The 19,767-nt window shown below is 45.8% G+C and overlaps 1 protein-coding gene across 1 annotated transcript in view; it reads right to left on the bottom strand.

Moving 5' to 3' along the window:
- Positions 1–2,531: 2,531 nt before the first annotated feature.
- Positions 2,532–19,767, bottom strand: part of INSC (INSC spindle orientation adaptor protein) — a 90,478-nt gene continuing 73,242 nt past the window's right edge. The window contains exons 9-12 of the mRNA XM_043580735.1: positions 15,146–15,212; positions 10,827–10,982; positions 9,337–9,413; positions 2,532–3,101 (exon numbers count right to left, since the gene is read on the bottom strand). Of these exons, the coding sequence (XP_043436670.1) occupies positions 2,973–3,101; positions 9,337–9,413; positions 10,827–10,982; positions 15,146–15,212 (429 nt within the window). The 3' untranslated portion in view covers positions 2,532–2,972. The remainder of the gene's footprint in view (positions 3,102–9,336; positions 9,414–10,826; positions 10,983–15,145; positions 15,213–19,767) is intronic.

Here is a 19,767-nt window from a genome sequence, read left to right as displayed (position 1 = left end):
TCAATGAAGTCCAGCTTATCCATTATTTCTCTCGTGGATCATGCTTTGATGTTGTAACTAAAAAGCCATCATCATCACACCCAAAGCCATCTCAATTTTCTCCTATATTATCTTCTAAGAGTTTTATACTTTTGTGTTTTACACTTAGCTGTGTGATCCATTTTGAATTCATTTTCGTGAAGGATATAATCTGTGTCTAGATTTCTTTGTTTCTTTTTGCATGTGGGTGTTATTCCAGGACCATTTGTTGAAAAGATTATCTTTGTTCCACTTTACTGTCTTTGCTCCTTCGTCAAAGATCAATTGACTATATTTGGGGAGGGTGTGTATTTCTGTTCGCATCATCTACTTGTCTATTCTTGTACCAATACCACGCTGTCATTGCAGTAGCTTTGCAGAAAGCTTTGAAGTCAGGTAGTGTCAGTCTTCCAATTTTGTTCTTCTTCAGTATCGTGTGTTTACCTTTCGTCACTTGTTGATACTTGTACTAATTGTGCGAAAGCCATGGTAGGCAAAATTGTACCTTAGTACGATCAAGGTAGCACCAGGCCATTCTTATACTCATTGTATTCATTACTGCCTCCACTTTCAACTACCAATTTCAACTACCAATTTCACTTAGAAATATCCCTGATGAGGTAGTAAAAAATGGTGAACAGTAAATACTGACCCTTTAGGCGGTGTCTTCTTTTCATGGTCTGAGTGCTGGCATGAGAATTTCACTTAAGGCACTTCCGCTGCCGGCTGAACTAGGATGGGTGTCAGTTTCAAGAAAAAAGCACTTGTGTGATTGTTTGAATTGCAAAGGGAACTCATTACTTCCCATGGAAGACTATTTTCACTTGAGAAAATAATTGACAGAAAAACTATGGTTACCGAGACTGAAGTATTTGGCAGACATCGTCACAAAAACAAACAAAGTGAGCTTGTTTCCTCAAGGGAAACAACTGACAGTATTTGTTGCCAATGATAAAATTTGAGCTTTCAAGCCGATGAAGACATCAGGAATGATATTAATCAAATTCGTTATCATATGATGAAAGGTGTCAACATTTGGATAATTTGCATAACTCAGTGAGATATACCAAAAATCTTGTTCCTGGGGCATCTGAGTGGCTCAGTTGGTTGAGCAACCGACTTTGGCTCAGGTCATGATCTCACGGTTTGTGAGTTCGAGCCCCACATCGGGCTGTGTGCTGACAATCAGAGCCTGGAGCCCGCTTCGGATTCTGTGTCTCCGTCTCTCTCTGCCCCTCCCCTGCTCAGAGACGCTCTGTCTCTCTGTCTCTCAAAAATAAGTGAACATTAAAAAAAATGTTTGTAATCGTATTCCTTCTTTTTCCTGAAAGTTGAAGCTTGGTATCAGCACTCAGAAGACCTTGGTCTGAGTCCAGGGCCTGCCATTTACTTGCTACTTCAGCTCCATGGTCAACTGTGAAAAATGAGTTTCCTCTGTCTTCTCATCTGTAAGATGGGTATAATACCTACCTCATAGAGTTGCATCATGACTGAATAAATCATATATAGCAATAAATATTAATGTAAACTGATAAGGATATATGAAATGATATAAAAAGTGCTTGGCACATGGTAAATATTGTACAAGTGTTTTCTATTACTATGATTATCACCACTTTCTTCATCATCATTTTAGGTAGAAAGCCCCTGACATCACCGTTCTCTAAGAGCATAAGATTTCAGACCAAAGGCTCTAGTAATAGATATTTCTGGGTTCAGATGCTGGCACCACTTACTAGTTAGTGATCTTGGACAGTAATTTAATAATATAGTGACGTCTTACGTGATTCTTATCAGAAATAAGTGGGATAATACATGTGAAATGCTTAGCTCAGGACATGATACATTAGGTTAACTCGTTTAGAGTAGTAATATGAGTTCAAGAAATGTTTCTTGAATTGTATAAAATCATATCATAATACGATGATATTAAGCCTCTCAGAAGGATTTACAGATTCTTGTGATACTTTCAAGCAATGAGATGGATAAACCAGTTCTTAAAAACAAAAACAAAAAGCTCTGAATTATAACATCATCTAATTTCTGTGGTATGAATACTCCCACTATTACCAATTTCAAGCTACCAAAATGAGACCACTGAATGCAGAACTGGGGGCAAATTCTCACAATTGTCGCTTGCAAGCTGGTATGAGCAAGATGTAGCACACCGCTACTTTAAAGTATACTTTTGAAAAGGTATCGTTTACTAACACCTCCTCTGAGGATCCTACTCACCAGGAAGTTACACAAGAGCAAAAAAGCCTAAGGAGACTGAGTTTCTGGGGACTTTGGAAATCTCTTTGACTTCTCACTAAACCCCTTAGAATTTGACCCATTCGTGCACTTATGAAAACAATACGACTCTCTATGGAGTTTTAATAGTTGGAAAAGATTTTGTGACATGAAACCGTAGGAATTAAGAACTTAAGTCTAAGATGTAATTTAATCTGAAAACACAAGACACATTTCGTATGATTTCATTTAGTATAGAATAAAGCTTTCCTTCTAGTATGTTCTGTCCAACTATGAAATTTATTTAAAATCTTTTAGAAAGGAGCAAGCCAACTTAAAAAGAAAAAAAAGCCAAAAGACTGCTGGGCAGTTAACATACCCTGGTTCCAAAGTGGAGGAAAAGTGAGGCAAGGTTACATAGTGAAAATAGAGAAAGCAAGATGAAGGGAAATCGCCCATGACAGTCTGCCATATTAGTCACTATGCATCTCAACATCTGCAACTGAAAAGTCACAGAAGTCAAAAATAAAAACAAAAAAGACTCCTAGGACCACAGACTGCCTGATGTTACTAGAGTATTTAGCCCTTGTCCATTTCATGTAAAAAATAAATTAAGTATAAATAAAGAGGTGAGGAAGCTGACGGGTACTCAGGTTGATCGCAGGAATGTACTCAGAGGGGGCATGAGAAGGGGGCCAAATGGCTTTCCTCTCCCACCCTTCCTACACAAAGCTCTCCTCCATGTTGCTGCAAAGTAAGAAAGAGTCCACAAGCCGGGGCTGGACCAGTTGCTGGAAGTCGGAGTCCTGGAGGCCTTCCGGGCAAACTCCAGCCAGTCTACGCAGAGCAGCCTAGAGAGAAACAGAAGAAATGATGCAGGTCAGACCAGGCTCTGCTCAGGTGCATGTATTTCCTTCAACGGTCCTGGGAAGTACAAGTAGCTCATTTGTTAGTCAATTTGAGCTAATCGTCACCTTGGTCACATGACACCTTAGTCATATAGTCCTTTTGGTTACCTGGTCACTACAGTAACCTTATCACTTGGTCATCCGGTGTCATTGGCACATTGGTCATTATGGTGGATGTCATCTGAAAGCCTTCATGATCTTAATAATGGTCTTGCCACTTTGGTTTTTCAATCACCTTAGGAATCTGGTTATTCCAAAGATCTGCCATTCAAAAAACCTGCTCAACTGACTGACATATTGAAGCTCAAGATTTGTTCATGCTAGAGACCATATCCACCAGAAGCAGCAGTGGAATAACAGCCTTGCTTCCAGGTCCCTAGAGTAGCCTGAGAATAGCAAGGGCTATTTATTTAGCCATAAATTCAGCAAAGTTCTGACAAAGCATCATGGGATGGGGAAGTGGGAGAAGAGAGAGGAAGGGAGGTCATAAAGCTGAAGGAGAAGGAGAGTCTGCCACCAAGATGGAGATGAGTAGGAGGAGTGGGGACAGAATGTACACCACGGCCCAGGCCCCCATACGCTGGGCATTTCACTCCTCCCTGAGCAAACTATCCTGTTTTATGCCTGTGTGACCTTGCTCAGCTCAAAGTCCCTCTCCACCCTTCCACTCTTTTCTAGCCAGCAGGTGCATTGATCCTGTGAGGTATGGCCAACCATCACCTCTTCTGTGAAACCTTCCCAGAGTCCTTGAAACAGAGACAGCCCCTCCTTCCTCTGTGCACCCACAGCCCCTGGGCTGACCTCAACCTTCTCACCCGTGGCTGCAACTGGCTTGTAGGTGTTTGTCTCCCACACTAGACTCTGAGCTCCTCAAAGATAGAGACTCTTTTATTTTTCTCTGTATCTATAGCAGGTAGAACAAGGTTTGGCACAGGGCTCAATAAATATTTGTTAAAAAAAAAATGAAGGGGTGCCTGGGTGGTTCAGTCGGTTGAGCATCCGACTTAGGCTCAGGTCATGATCCCACAGTTCGTAAGTTTGAGCCCTGCGTCGGGCTCTGTGCTGACAGCTCGAAGCCTGGATCCTGCTTCAGATCTGTGTCTCCCTCTCTCTCTGCCCCTAACACACTCACATTCTGTCTCTGTCTCTCTCAAAAGTAAATAAACATTAAAAAAATTCAAAACAAAACAAAATAAGTGCTTTAAAAAACAAATTCTATCACTAGAGCAACCTGAAGCTGTAAGTGTAGCCTGTGCACCTAGCTAGACCTCTTTAGCGGTCAACTGAGGCAGTGTGTACTAAGTGTTCAATGCATATTAATGCATATTAATGCCTTAATGCATATTAATACCTTCCCTCTTCTTATACCTGTACACAACAAGGCGAGAGTGTAAGTTGGGAAACAAAGAGAGGAGAATACCTGGAATGGCAGAAGAGAATGAATGAATGAATAGATGAATGAATGAATGAATAAATAAATAAATGGAATAGCAAGGGAGTATCTACACATAGTATTTCATTTAATCCCTACAGGATACTACTACAAGGTAAGTATCATGATCTTCAGCTTGGAAATAAGGAGACAAAGGCTCAGTGAGGGAAAGGGGCCTTCCCAAGACTGCACGGCAGTCCCACTCCAGGACCCTCATACCCATACACACAGGCAGGATGCTGCAAGCCCAGGACACTGGCTTATTACGTTGAGTCCAAGGCAGGCAGAGAGCTCGTAGCCTATACCTATTGCTGAGAAACCACCAAGCTGGTGAAAAGAGAGGAAGGCCTAGGTTGGCTGTTGGACAAACAGGTGCTGCCAGGTCTAAGCTGGATCAAGAAAAAGGGACATGTGTCTCTAGGCAAGTGAGAAGGGTCTGAAACCTAGTGACAAGAAGTAGACTACAGGAGTCTCTCACTAGTGCGTCCTGCCTCTCCTGGGGTGTGATTGCCTCTAACGACTAAAGAGGCTGAGGGGTGCTTGGGTGGCTCACTCAGTTAAGCATCCGACTCTTGATTTCAGCTCACGTCATGATCTCACACTTTGTGGGTTTGAGCCCAGCATCAGTTCCAGGCTGACAGCGCAAAGCCTGCTTAGGATTCTCTCTCTACCCCTCCCCCACCCCTGCACACACTCTGTCGCTCTCTCTCTCTCTCTCTCTTTCTCTCAAAATAAATAAATAAACTTAAAAAAAAAATAAAGAGGCTGAACTCCATAGCACTTTCTGATTCCTCTTCACTCCAATTAGGAGAAATCATTCCATTACTATAAAAAAGGCACAAAGATGGAAACAGAAATCTTCAGGAGAGGAGGCTACGAGGCCATTGATGTATTTTACATCATCAGGGGTAAAAATAAAGCAAGAGACAGGAAGGGACAAAGAAAGATGAAATGGGGAGAAAATAGACTCATAAGGAGAGAGAATGAGGTACAAGAAGAAAATAGAGAAAGAGAGACAACAGAGAAATGGAACAAGAAGGAATAGTTAAAACAGAGAGACAGGGGCACCTAGGTGGCTCAGTTGGTTAAGTGTCCAACTTCAGCTCAGGTCATGATCTCACAGTTCGTGAGTTCAAGCCCCACATCGGGCTCTGTGCTGATAGCTCAGAGCCTGGAGCCTGCTTCAGATTCTGTGTCTCCCTCTCCCTCTGCCCCTCCCCACTCATGCTCTGTCTCTCTGTCTTAAAAATAAATAAAACATTAAAAAAAATTTTTTTTAATAAATAAATAAAATAAAACAGAGAGACAGAGATGAACTGGTAAAGAAAAGAGATCAAGCATGAGAGGGAGATGGAGAGAGACAGAAATGGTGACAAAGAAAAAGAGAGAGAGCCCAGGGGGTGGGGGGATAATAGGATGGAGGTAGGAGCAGGGGAGGAGCCGGCAAGGGAGGCAGAGGAGGGAGTTGGTGGAGAGGACTACGGGGATAAAAGAAGGCGGGTAAAGGAAAGAAGGAGAGATAGAAAAGAAACCTGAGAAAGAAGGCAACATCTAGAGGAGAGAAAAGCAAAAAATAACATGAGAGAGAAGAGGGAAAATGGGAGAAGAGAGAAGGAGGGAGAGGAAAAGAAGGGGTGAACTAGAAATAGACCTGAGAAAACACAAAGGCAAATAAACACCCTCATCTTTCCAGGGTTCCCAGGAAGACTGCAGGACAAGAACCCAAACCAACCCTGAGCACCCCCTCCTCAGTGTGCCGGGGCTCAAAGGACCCTTCAGCCTTCTGAAGCCTTTCTTTGCATCTCTGCTTCCCTCAGAGGGTTAACAGCCAGTCATCCCAGGATCTCATTCCCAGACAGTCTGAAAACACCCAAGCATTAAACAAGCCCAGCAGCCCACTGACAGCCGTCTCATTAAGGAAAAATCAATTCTGTTTGCGAAAAGCAATCTGCACTGCCACTTTCCCAGATGTGGGACACGATAATTGAAATGTCCTCCTTCCACCTGAAGAGAGACTTTGAAGCTGAGAAGAAGGCCTTGGGGAGGGCAGGAGAGGTAGCCTCCAACTCCATCTGCCAGGCCAGGCTTCTGGCGGCCCCCATCTCAGCAGCCAGGGGACCACACTCCAATGTGGAGCCCCTTATGGGAGCCAAACCAAGAACACCCTCCAATTCTGGGGCCCAAGGGTGGGGAGACAAGACTACCAGTCCCTCAGGAAGGCAAAAAACAGTGAACAAACCCAATGTCCTATGGAGATACTAAGACCTGGAAAAGGGCCCCATCCCTAGGAAGGTTCCAGACTAGAGGGAGAGAAATACAAATACCTGCCATGAGCCAAGGTGGCAAGACCAGGGCCATTAGACATGGGGGAGAAACATGACTGAAAACAAGATGGCCTGGCCAAGAAGTCAAGACCTTCAGCATTAGACAGGCCTGTATTTGAATTCCAAGAGCCTCCTCTTATAACACCAGGTACACTGGAAAACATAACTTTCTTCCTACTGAAGAAAAAAAAGTCTAAGCCAGCAGGTCCAGGTGCATCCTGTCTTTGAGCCATAGATGCCTCCCAGGATACTCCATAGAGGAGAGGGATTTTGGTCCGAGATTGAGGAGGCTGCTGGCAAAGCCATAGAAAGGGCATCTGCTTAGGATGAGGGCCAAGGCACAGTGTCATAGTGGCTCACAGCACTCTGCTCTAGACAAGCTGGACAGGGCCTGTAGGCCTCCAGGGATATGCTGGAGCCAGACAGTAGGCCATAGATAATGGAGAACCATGGAAGGGCTGATCATGTTAGTGTCTTGATTGTAATATTAGGATTAGCCCAGCAACCACAAGGAGGGTGGTTTAGGGAGGGAAGGGCTCTCTTCAGCATCCAATGACCCATCTTCGGTGAGAAATGTAATCCTTTTTCCACTGGAAAGTCCTTCAAGTGATTGATGATGGTAGCCAAGCCCTTCTGTGTATTTCACTTCAAACTAATAATAAAAATGGAAAAGGAATTGTGACAAGCCTACATATATGAATGGAGCTTTCTGGTTTCCCACCATTGCCTCAGGGCCTTGTAGTGCTGGGCACCTGTGGGCTTCCCGAGTTGTGGAGATAATGGTAGTTGGGGCCAATGATTGGGTTTGCCCGGCATTAACTCTCTCCACTTGACACACTAAGCCAGACAGAATTCAGAAGGCCTGTGAACTTGGAGGAAAAAATTACATCATTACGCTTATTAACTTCCAACTGAAACTCAGCCTCTCCTTCAGTTGTGAATGCAGCAACCAACCACAAAGTCTCAGCAATTCCTATGACTTGTGGACCAATAAAAATCACAGATCCTTTCATATCCCCGTACACTTGTTGGAGGTACCTTCAAATATCCTTTATGCTCCTTGCTAGTCAAGGTTACAATACTCATTAGACCCACTGCTATCTCTTATTTAATGTGTTAATTAAAAGTATGTATATTAATATACCATATATACAAATACTCTAATAATTATTTTAATAGAATTGGTTTCCTTCTTAATTCTGTATATTTTGGGTTATGCATTTGAAACATTATTCTTAGAAGGGCAACAGAAGCTTTACCAGATTGCCCAAGGCACAAAAAAGTTAAGGGTGTTTGCATGTATCAGAATCAAAGCCCCAAGAGCAGAGATGTTTGTCTTCTTTTTTCCCCCCACAGCCATATCTCCGTGGCTTAGAAGTGTGCATGGCACATAGAACCACTTGGTAAATATTTATTGACTAAGATTTATAACCACTTAGTGACCCACCCAATGTCACACAGCTCATTAATGGCAAAACCAAGACAGATGTGTCTGGCTGTAACGCCCTGCTGTCTCTATGACAATATGATGCTCCCAGAAATGAGAAGAGCTCAGCTAAAAAATGATGGGGTGAGGAGGGGGTTTTACTGTGAAACAGCTTGAAGGGTCTTCAGATCCATCGCTTCCCCCTTGCATTCTCTGAGGACCAACCAAGAATCTGGCACTCCCTTCTGAAAGTCAAATGGCCCGTTTATACAATGGCTTCCCTGTTCCCTTTGGCTTCCAGCTGGAAGCTGCTCTGCTTTGGGATTCAGTGGAGCCCCAGCAGGGAGGAATATAGAGACTAGGCATGCATTCCCATCTGGTATGGTTTATTCTTTCATGGTGGACCCAAACAGCAAGGAGAAGTTGGGTGGGGACCTCCCAAGATGCCCTTGTTGGGTTCAGGTTGAAGATCCTGGTGAATCACACTTTCTGTTCTGTCCTACCACCTCCAGTCCTACTCCACAAAAGACAGGGGAGCTAGAAAGCTGGAAGAGTGCCAGCAAAGGGGCTCTGTCCAAGAGAAAGGAAGGCTTTCCTCACAATGCCCCTTTGGGAACAGGCAGGAAACATCCATCCCCTAGTTCCCATTCCAGTTCACACCATGGCATTACCAACACCACCTAGTCTTCTGGCCACCAGCCACTCTGGTATTGATGTGCTGCTAAGACTCCTCAAAAACTCAAAGGTTTATGATTACTAAAAGTATGAGTGGGGGGGTTCCCCAACTCCCCATCTTTCACATATATGACCTCATATAATTTTCTTACCAGTTTTATGAATGAAGCGAAACACCTTTATCGCCATTTTAAAGAGGAAAGTTGGGTGCAGAGAAGTCTCATGGCTTACTTAAGCCAACCAAGGCATCACCAGTTCTCCTGGCCCTTGGTCTGCAATCCCAAAGCCCAGGGAGGGAGCGGAGGAATACTGAGAACTCACCAGGCAAGCCACAAGCACAGCATCGCTGCTGTTCCTCTCAGAGGGCGATCTGCAGAGCTCGATGAGCCGGGACATACCTGTGTGAGACACATGAGAATGTCATGCCCAGGATGGGGACAGGCCTGGCCAGACCTGACCCAGAGGTGCCCCCCTCCCTCACACGGCCCTCTGCACGGGACGCTATAGAGGCAGGTAGCTCCAGGACCCCACCAGCTCACCAACTGGCTGGGGAAAGGGGGCTGAACCCACCTGGAGGAGCTTGTAGTGGAAACTTTCTGTCCCCTTGAATGTGAATAGTCCCTGGTCAGGGACAGCCGCAGACCCTGAGCTTAGTCAAAGTGCAACAGAACCTAACTTCCTGTGTAAGTACTTCTGACTTTTCCAGAACTATATTTAATGTTTCCATTGTTATCAGTGGGACTTCCCAATGCCATTTTTTCCCCGATTGCCTATTTCAGTCGGAAAATACAATGCAGCTTAAATTACAGAAAACTACAGATTGGGGAGGTTAATGGTCCCTAGTCTTTTACAGAGGAAACGTAAAGAATCGATTTTGTTTTTCAATGTAAATTGTTTTTGATGTAAATTGACAAACTCTGAAAAACAAAAATAAAACAAAAAGCTAACTCAGAAGATATTAATAAAAAGTGTACAGACACATTCTGCAGGTTTGCCAGAACCCAGGGCCACCTCTTGCCGTTCGCCAGGTATATCTACATGATAGGTGACAATGCCATGGCTAATCTCATATCTCTGCCTGGAGCACCCTTTCTCAACCATCACATTGGAATAATGCCTCAACCTACAGCTGAAGACTCACCTTGCTAAAACATTCTTCGACCCACCCAGATAAATGTGAGCTACCTCCGCTGTGGGCCAAACGTGCCATGGACATGCTTTGAACACTGCTTTATGGCATTCAAGTGCATATTTTTCTTTCCGTATCTGCCACCCCACCAGGTTGTAAGCCCCTGTGGTCAGGTCAATGCGATATACCTAGCGCTCGGAACAGAGTCTAACACAGAGTGGGCACTCTGAGAATATGAGTTGGGTAAATGTGACTAACTGAAGGAACACATGGCTTAAAAGTAAATAAATCAAGTAATGAGTGGTTAATGAATGAACCAAAGGATGAATTAATGAGTGAACAGACTAATCGAAGGGTAAGTCAACAAATGAGGAGTGAATAACTGAATAAGCGAATGAATGAGAAAAGGAATGAGAGTAAAAGAATAGGGTCCTTGGCAGGAAGTCTGCATGTGAATTGCTTTTTTATCCACTGTTAGCCTCTCTAGGCCCCTCTCCTCTCTAGCTTCAGCCCCACTTACAAGCTAGATGAGGGGCTGCACCCTGGGCCCCCATCACAGCGTTTTCTGGCACCCAGAGAGCGAGGCTCACCTCAGCCCCGCCTTTGCTCTGAGTCATCTGTCATCACCATGAAATCAGGAGTGCTCCCATCCCCAAGCCCGCCTCCCCACCACAGCACTTACAGCTCAGCCGCACGGCCTCCCGTGCCACAGCCGGGTCTCGGCTGAGACGGGCCAGGGTCACGGCAGCCTTCTGCTGGACTCGCTCACAAGCCGCCACCTCGGCAGGGGTTCCAGACCTTGGCTTCTCGGACAGCATGCCCATGATAAGCTGGACCCCTGGGCAGGAGAAAATGAACAGTTGGACCTGCCCCAGCAAGGAGCCTCTCCCTCCGCGCCCCGTCCCGGGGCCAGCTGCATGGATGGCTGCAAAAGCTTGAGACTTAGGGGGTCTCAACCACAGAAAGGAAGGTGGACAAGGCCACATCTTTTACTCCTTCTGCCCTGGAGATATCTCTGATTCCATGTACTAAGTCACTATACTTAGAAGGGACATCAGGAGGACATCCATTTTGATTTTTCAAATGCTATTTCTGAGCTTTTATTACATGTGTGATGCTGCACTAAATGCCCAATAAATGCACGATCCCCTAATAGTCTCCCAATAGTCTCATGAACTAGGTACTAATATAATTCACTCTGAGGCCCAGAGAGAAGTGAAGTCTCTTTTCCAGGGTCCCACAGTCAGTAGTCGGGGGGCTGGTATCAGAACTCAGGTAACCTGATTATTCCCTCACTCTTTCACTTCTGAGGCAGCTGTATCTGAGATTGGTCCAGAGATGACGAGTCCTCCGTGGGACGTGACCCAAACCTGGGCTGGATAAGCAATAGATCCAGCCCCGAAGGAGTATAGGTAGTTAGACTGAGAGCTTTAGCCCTGAACTTGGGTAGCTGAGAAGCCTTACCACCCTCTCCTGAAACCAGATCTATCTGCTGATCGTCCCCCAAACTCAAATCCACATTGACTCTCATCTCCATGCCTTTGTCACCTAATTCTTCTGCATGGCAGGTCCTTTTCCCTCACATGCTCCATCTAAAGAATTCCCATCCTGCAGGTTGTAGTAAAAGTCCATCTTCTACAGGACATCCTTCCTAACTGCCCCAGGTCACACCCCCTTCCCTGCACCCAGAGGCACGGGCCAGCTTAGAACTCAAACCAGACGTGGCCCACAGATGTATTTTTGCTTTCTTTTGTTGCTCCATACAGTGCCTAAATTTTTTTTAATTTCGCTCTTATGAAAATTGGAAGGTTTCCATAAAAATCCAGATTGTCAGTTTCTAAAAAAAAAAATCCCCTCCTGACCTGACATTGGGTCCACATTTCTTCATGACAACAATTTGCTGAAACTTATTATAAGCTTGCTACTTTAAATAGGATTGGTCCAGTCCCTGCTGAGCCTGTATCATCCATTTATGTTACTTGTCTGGGTCCACAGGCATCTAAGTTTGTGACCTCTGCCTTAGACTGTGGAGCCAGAGGGTTTTTGGAGATCTGGCACTACCTGTCCTTCCCCTCCATTTCACAGAAGCGCACCTGAGGTCTGGAGAGAGAAAGTAATTTCCCAAGTTCACACAGAGGTTGGTTGCAGTCTAGGACCTCAGCCACATGCCCCTCTGAATCGTACTTGAACCAGATGTAATTTCTAACTCCCTTGGATCTCAATGCACAGGGGCTATAAGTTACTTAGGTATGGCCCTGAGATTATTCAGTCCTGAGGAGGGGCCATTTCTCTTCCTGGTGAGACTTGTAAGTGACCCATTTCTCCTTCCTATAGGCTCAAGGGACCCAGAAGACCTACCTTTTACCTCTATTACCTCTGCCAACACACACTCTAACCTTAGGGCAAGGTACTTCTCTTCCAAACCCTCTCCCAGACCACTGAACGGAACATAGTCTTTAGGCTCCCTATGCCCACAATGTTCCTAAGACAAGGTCATGATTGTGAATGTCCTGAGGTATGTATGTTATGGCCTGTGGGCACATGAACAGGAGATACCAAAGTGACAACTTTGGGAAGAGCCACAAGCTTAGGAAATTTTACTAACTCCTGGTTAAGGTTCCCATAAAGAAGCCATTTTCCCACCCTGCACTTTGCACCTGGAACCTGACAAAGAATCAAAGAGCTTCTCACACTAGCAGGTAAGCTCCAGGGGGTCAAGATTTGTGCCCGTTTCCTGCATGGAAATATCTGAAGTATCTAAGAATAGTGCTTTGCTCAAATCTTTGGTGAATAAATATCAAATGAATGAATATGAAGGTATTCTTGAATATGAAGGTATTCATTTCATATTCATAAAATCCAAGTTTCCTTTAAATGTATACCTTGTAAGTCTTATCTAGAAAAAGATAGGATGCTATCAAACTGGGGCTGCCTAGGAAAAGCTGGACTGTGTTTCCTAAGTTCTGGCCAGGCTCAATGCCAGAACAGTTGCCTAAGAGTTGGGGGTTACAACTTCAGAGACCAGCCCCCAACACCATGCTCCCTCCCCAACATTCTCTCCAGCTCAGCCCCAGCTCCTGAGGGAGAAGCCAAAAGAGGGATACTAATGTCAGTGGATTGACAGGTAAGAGCTTGGGCTGCCCTGGCCTGCCTCCCAGCATAAGGATGGCAGGAGCCACAGTGCCTGACTTGCCAGGATGGCCTCCTTCGTGCAGCCCCCATGACCAACACTCACGCAGAGTTCAGGGCAGGACAGAGACAAAATCACCAGGCTTCTGGCCAATGCATGCGAGAGTCTTGTGCATCCTGGTAAGAGGACTGCCTTTCAAAGCCCAGTCCTCACAACAGTGCTTGCCCGGTCCAGCCCACAGGATCTCACTCAGCTCCAGGGGGCCCTGGCTGCGTCACCAACACTGCTGATCCCTCCAGTTATGCCCCACTTTGTACTGTCTCTCCCTCAAATGCTCTTCAGTGAGCCCCCTGAGACTGATCTGCACCAAAAGAGCAGATGCACTCAGCACAGTCCCCATTCTGTGCCAGATACTCTTCTGACAAACTTTATATTAATCCTCACGTTATCCTATGAGGTAGGTACACTCCCATTCTGCAGATGGAAATGCAGAGGTCATATAGCTAGTAAATTACGGGGCCAGGATTCAAACCCGGTGTGTTTCCAGTTTTCACCGTCTCAGCCACTATGCCATCCCTCTGCCGCATTATTTTATTGTCGATTTCACACTTTTTCATGTTATCACTTTTGCCGAGTTGGGCTCTCCTCCCAGGACAAAGCCAAGGATTTATCTCTGTTCATTTGCTCGGAACAATGTAGGAGGTCTCTAACTGCTATCTCAATGAGCCAGTCAGTAGCCCTTTGTAAACCATAAAACCCTCTATAGTGGCCACATATTCCAATCCCAACCCCACAGGCCTCTGGACACCCACTACTGCTGACCACTTGACCTTGAGGAGGCTCTGAGTGCAGCAGGAACAGGCAGGGAATGATACCCCTCAGCCTCTCAGCCTCAGCTGGCTCGGTGAAGTTTTTCATTATTAGCTCAAGCACATAAAATTAACACAAAATGATGTCTTTCAATTAGTCATAGGGGGATGGGGGATGGGGAACGTGTGTGTTTGTTAAAACAGCGGGGCAACCTGGGAGAAGGGGGTTTAACAAGAGCAGAAACAGCTGGCCCCGGGCTCTCAGCTCACTCGTCCTCATTAGCGTCTCTGGTTTCCAACCGGTTGCTAATTGCTCCCTTATTTCCCAGTCACAGGAAGCCCTCGCCACTCTTTGCTCCCAGCTGCAAGGCAGCAGACCCATCCTCCAGCAGAGCCTGTGCAGGTCTGCTTCCTGGCCAAGGAAACCTGGCCCACCTCACCTGGACTTCGTGGCCCCCTCGGCACAAGGTGGGAGCGGGGGAGCGGGTGGGGTAGTGACGCTCTCCGGTGAGGGGTCCGGGGATCAGGCATGCCCTGACCTACTCCCCCACCCACACCCTCCTCAGGCACATCAGCTCTCTAAGTGAGGCCAAATCCAATGTGATAGGAATGACTTAAAGTCCAAACTTGAACTTAAGGGGGCTCTCTGCATCCTGTGGCAGGAATCGATTTTTACTTTTTGGATCATAACGAAATAGTTGTCTTCCCTTCACCACCTAGTTAAATTAGCAACCGCTAACCCCTCACCTTGGGTCTACTTTATCCCCTTCCCTGCTGCTGTATTTCCTGCATGCCACTATCATCATCCGCTGTTCTCTATCTTCTCGTTCATTGCCTGTCTCCCACTAGAATTAAAGCCCATCAAAAGCAAAGAAACATTACATGTTGGCCCAGCTGTACACACACACACACACACACACACACACACACACACACTCATGTAATTGTGGAGACACACAGGCACACATGTACACACACACAAGCCTTCACACAAACACAGAGGCACGTGGTCCTTTACAGCCACATAATCCGTGCCACGCACACACTGCCAGAAAGACATACCGTTCTCCTGAATGATGTCAGAGGCACACTGCTCCAGGACAGACATGTTTGCCAAGATGGTCACAATCTGGAAAAGAGAGTTGAGAATCTGAGGAAAGGGGCACACCTGCGCCAAGTGGTGCTGTCTACAGACAGCCGAGCCGGGAGCTACAAAGCTTTCCTTTACCCGTGAGTCTTTACCATCCATGTGGCCCATACTCCCGTGGTATTTTCGTCCATCCTCATGGGCTCCTGCCTCCCAGATGTATTTCCCCAGTGCTTGGTTCCCACTCATCAGCATGTGGCCCTGGGATGCCCCCACCAAGGGCCCTAGGACCCCCTGGAGATAACCATGTCACCTGAGTAAAGATGGGGACCCCATCACCTTTCCTCAGGGTACCTCTAGCCCCAGATCCTGAAATGCAGTCAGAACTGCCAGACTCGTGGCTAGCCCCTCCCCTGAATTGGGTTTCGCTCATCCTGGCTTCTTGCCCTGACAGTGAACCCCACCTACTTTCAATCTGAAATCAGTGGACATAAAGGTGAAATTAGAGAACCTGAGTAAGATCAAAGGGCAGCATTACACCCCAAGTGTCAGGTATTGTATGGAATCTGGTAAGAAAGTTCTTGCTCAGCTGACTTTACAAGTCTGTCCTCTGTAAGCTTCCCCTGTCGGTCATTCTTGAAGGGTTCTGACTGTAGTAAAGAGATGCTGTCACCAGGTGGAGACAGTGAGCCTTGGTTATACCCGCATGGGCTGGGCAGCCAATAACCCACCCCACCCTGATTCCTGGGCATAGTGTTGTAGAGAGAAGTCACCGCATAAAACTGGATTAAGGGATGGACCATCAAGGGACCACTTACAGACCTCAAACTGTAAGGTGCCAAAACACCATTGGAAAATGTGTTTTAACTATTAATTCAGATACCACCCAAGACATGGCTCCTGATGTAAATGGCAAAATGAAATGCACCCACTTCCACAGAAGCAGAGAGCACTCTCGAGTGGTAATTAAAACAAATAATAAAATAAAATGGAAAACACTTCTCACTGGTGCAGTCCTCTCTCCCTCTCAAAAGGGTTCTTCAAAGCTTGTGGCATATTGTAACTGGAGGCTGTGTCCCCATCTCTGAGGCAGCAGCTGACAGTCTGCTGAGGACAGTTCAGGCAGCTTAAATTTTGGAACTGGATAATGCATAATAATGTGATGTTTACCAACAGAAAGTATTATCTAGATTTTCATTGGTGCAATATTGGCATATTCTTCTGCATAATCAATGCATGTAACAAATCTCTCCTTTTAAACAGAAAGGAAAAAGTCTGCCGTATTAATAGAATATCTATCTATCTCCATGCCCACTAAACACATGTTGAAAAGGGACACGTGTTCTTAGGGTGCTGAGGCAGATCCCTGTGTGTCAGGCCCTGGTGGCTCAGACCTGCTCAGGGGCTTGGCTGGGGAGGCACTCCCGGGATGGGCTGCCAGGGAAGGGACAGGAGACTACCCCAGAAGCTTTATCTCAAAGGCAACTCTGCCCCAGCAGCTGCTTTATGAAGGGAGTGAAGGAGGGCTAGTCCTTAGATGCTCTTTTTCCTCCCCTTTTAAGATTGTGGGGGGGAGGCGGGGCTAAGAGGAAGGAGTTAGAAGGAAAATGTGGGTTGAAGATGCAGTTAAAAAATGGCAGGTTCCCCAAGAAGCATAAAGTCTTACGAGGAAGGAGACATGAGGCCAAGTCCGTGTCAGATTGCAATTCACCTGGCTTCGCAGTTGCAGGGGACACAACCTCTGTTCCCACCACAAAGAGTCACTACATGCCAACCGTTCACCAGCCAGAGAGATGAATAAACATGCTTCCTGGACATACAGATCCAAAGGGGAAGGGAGGAAGCAAGGAAGGAAGGGCAAAATAAAAAAGGAAAAGGAAACCTTTGTCTGCAGCATCACATTCATTACATGGCAATTATTAACTGTGTCACAGGCATGGGTAGGTCTTTGTGTCAGACTAATTTAGATCCCGTTAATGAAAATTACTTCCTCTTTGCAGAGCCCGTACCCCATGTGGCTTTCTGAGGTTCAGATGAAGTATTCAATTAAGCACAATTTGAATAAATGCCAATTATTCCCTGCTTTGAGTTCCCCTCCTGAATCATCCTTGTATGCACCATGATGTAGAGAGGAAGGGGGATCGACATTTCTCCTTGAAGTCAAGTCCAGGGATGGGATTTTAGGGACAACTGGTTTACAAGGATACATGATAACAATGCTGTCGGAGGGGAAAGAATGCAAGAGGCAGGCAGTTTTCCCCTGGCCCAGGCTAATTCAATCCTGTCTGATGATTTTCGATTAACTCCTATTCCTCCTGAGCGAAAGGACACTATTCCTCTGCAGTTATTTGGTGAATACAGAGGATCTAGGCCTCAAGCCCTAGGTGAGAGGCAGTGCAACATAGTGGGTAAGCATAAGGATCCGCTTCGTTCCAAATACTGGCTCTGTCATTTATTTTCCATACGATCTTGGCCTATTAGTTAACCTTTCTTGATTGACGGAGGTATATTAGTTTTCTATTGCTGTTATAACAAATTACCAGATTTAGTCGCTTAAAATGACACAATTTTACCGTGTAGTTCTGGAGGTCAGAAGCCCTAAATGGGTCTCATGGAGCTAAAACCAAGGTGCCTACAGGGCCGCATTCCTCCTGGAGGCTCCCGGGCAGAATCTACATCCTTGCCTTTTCCAGCTTCTAGATGCTACTCCCATTACTTGGCTCTCAGTACATCACTCTGACCTCTGCCTCCTCAGCCATAGCTCATTTTCTGGCTCTGATACTCCTGCCTCATTCTATAAGAACACTTGTGGTTACATTAAGTTACCCACATCAATAATCCAATAAGTTACCCACACCAATAAACCAATAATATTCCTATATCAAGATCCTTAACTCAATCATACCTGCAAAATCTCTTAGGCCACGTAAGGTAGAATATTCACAGGTTTGGGGGATTAGGATGTGGACAGCTTTGCAGGGGGGGGGAGGTCATTATTTGGCTTACAACAGGAGATAAATATATGAGGTAATTCATAAGAATGTTAATTTTTTTAATGTTTATTTACTTTTGAGAGAGAGACAGAGCATGAGCGGGAGAGGGGCAGAGAGAGAGGGAGACACAGAATCCGAAGCAAGATCCAGGCTCTGAGCTGTCAGTACAGAGCCTAATGTGGGGCTCAAACCCATGAACCATGAGATCATGACCTGAGCCGAAGTCAGATGTTCACCCGACTGAGCCACCCAGGTACCACTAGATAAGTCATAAGAATGTTAAGAGCATTAAATGACTTAATGTTTTGTCAAACACCTAGAACATTTGTTAAATAAAATGAGTATAACTTCCCTCTGGGAAACAGCCTGAAAATATCCAGACCTTGAAAGATTATGTCAAGGAGTAGCAACCAATGCAATACCCACTATTGCCAAATGTGCTGTTAATAGGAGATCATTCCTGAAGGGAGGCAGATCTCAGCAGAAGGAGTCCCTCCCAGCAGGAAGCCAAATAAAACCCCTGTGCTCACTACCTTTGTGGTATTTTGAAATCATTTTTCTTTTGGCCTCGCAGAGACTGACCACCTTAGGAAAATTGAGATGAATAGCAAATTGGCCAGAATAGCAGGGGACCACCCATGTCATGGATTCAAGAAGAAACGCCCCATGTGGTAAGAAGGAAGTTGGCAAAGCCTTTTTATATCAACACACACACACACAGAGAAAAAGGTTTACTCTGTTCTGGCCCTCGGCAGGTGCTCCTGGAACCCTTGTTTGAAACTTATCCCGAGGCATGGGCCAGGCTTGTCTCACATCCTCAGCAATGTCTGCCTGTGATCACAGTCTGACTCTATCTCCGTCCCTTTTATCTTCTATATCGTAAACTAACATTTTCTCTACTATACACGATGGGGGCCATACGTTATAAAAATCAAGTGAGGATTATCCTGGATAGAAGCAGGTGCACTCATGTGATAGAACTTTCAACACAGAAAATCTAAGATGCATTTAATGGAAACTTATGGTTGCTTTTATGCTGTGCAGTAATTAGGACAAAAAGGCCAACATTTCATATGACTGTAATTAGCATTACTCTTTAATTGCTGGATGGAATATTCAGATTTCTGCCATCACCGTGTTAACTCTCTAAAAGCTATAGCAACAAAGTCAACGGCAGCCAAGACCAGCCAGCAAAATCCCTTTCAGCCTCTAGGGGGAGCCCAGCGCTTCTCCCTGTCCTGCCATTTTCACTCCCTACCGTGTTGTCTACCAAAGAGCAGAAAGAGTCAAGACAGGGACATAAGTTGAAGAATGAAGGGTTCTGAGAGAGGAAGGATGTGGTCCTTTTGCCCAGGGAGGCACACAGTCCAAGGGAAGGTGCAGCCCTCTGCTTCTCTTCTCTCTACTGAGCCTCTTGCCTCATCTGATAGGCGTGGTCAGGGGCCTGGGCGAATGAGAGTTGAGCAAGCATGGAGACCAGGGGGGTGCCTGCCTAGTCCTAGAACAAGCGCAGCGCTTCCAATCTCGGGCGCTGGGATCTTCCAGGCCTGGCCTGCCCCCCTCACTCCAAAAGAGGCAAGACAGGAGGGCTGGGATTTGGGCTC

This window comes from Prionailurus bengalensis, chromosome D1 (assembly GCF_016509475.1).
Source record: "Prionailurus bengalensis isolate Pbe53 chromosome D1, Fcat_Pben_1.1_paternal_pri, whole genome shotgun sequence".
NCBI classification, from domain to species: domain Eukaryota; kingdom Metazoa; phylum Chordata; class Mammalia; order Carnivora; family Felidae; genus Prionailurus; species Prionailurus bengalensis.
This window is presented reverse-complemented; position numbering and strand designations above follow the sequence as displayed.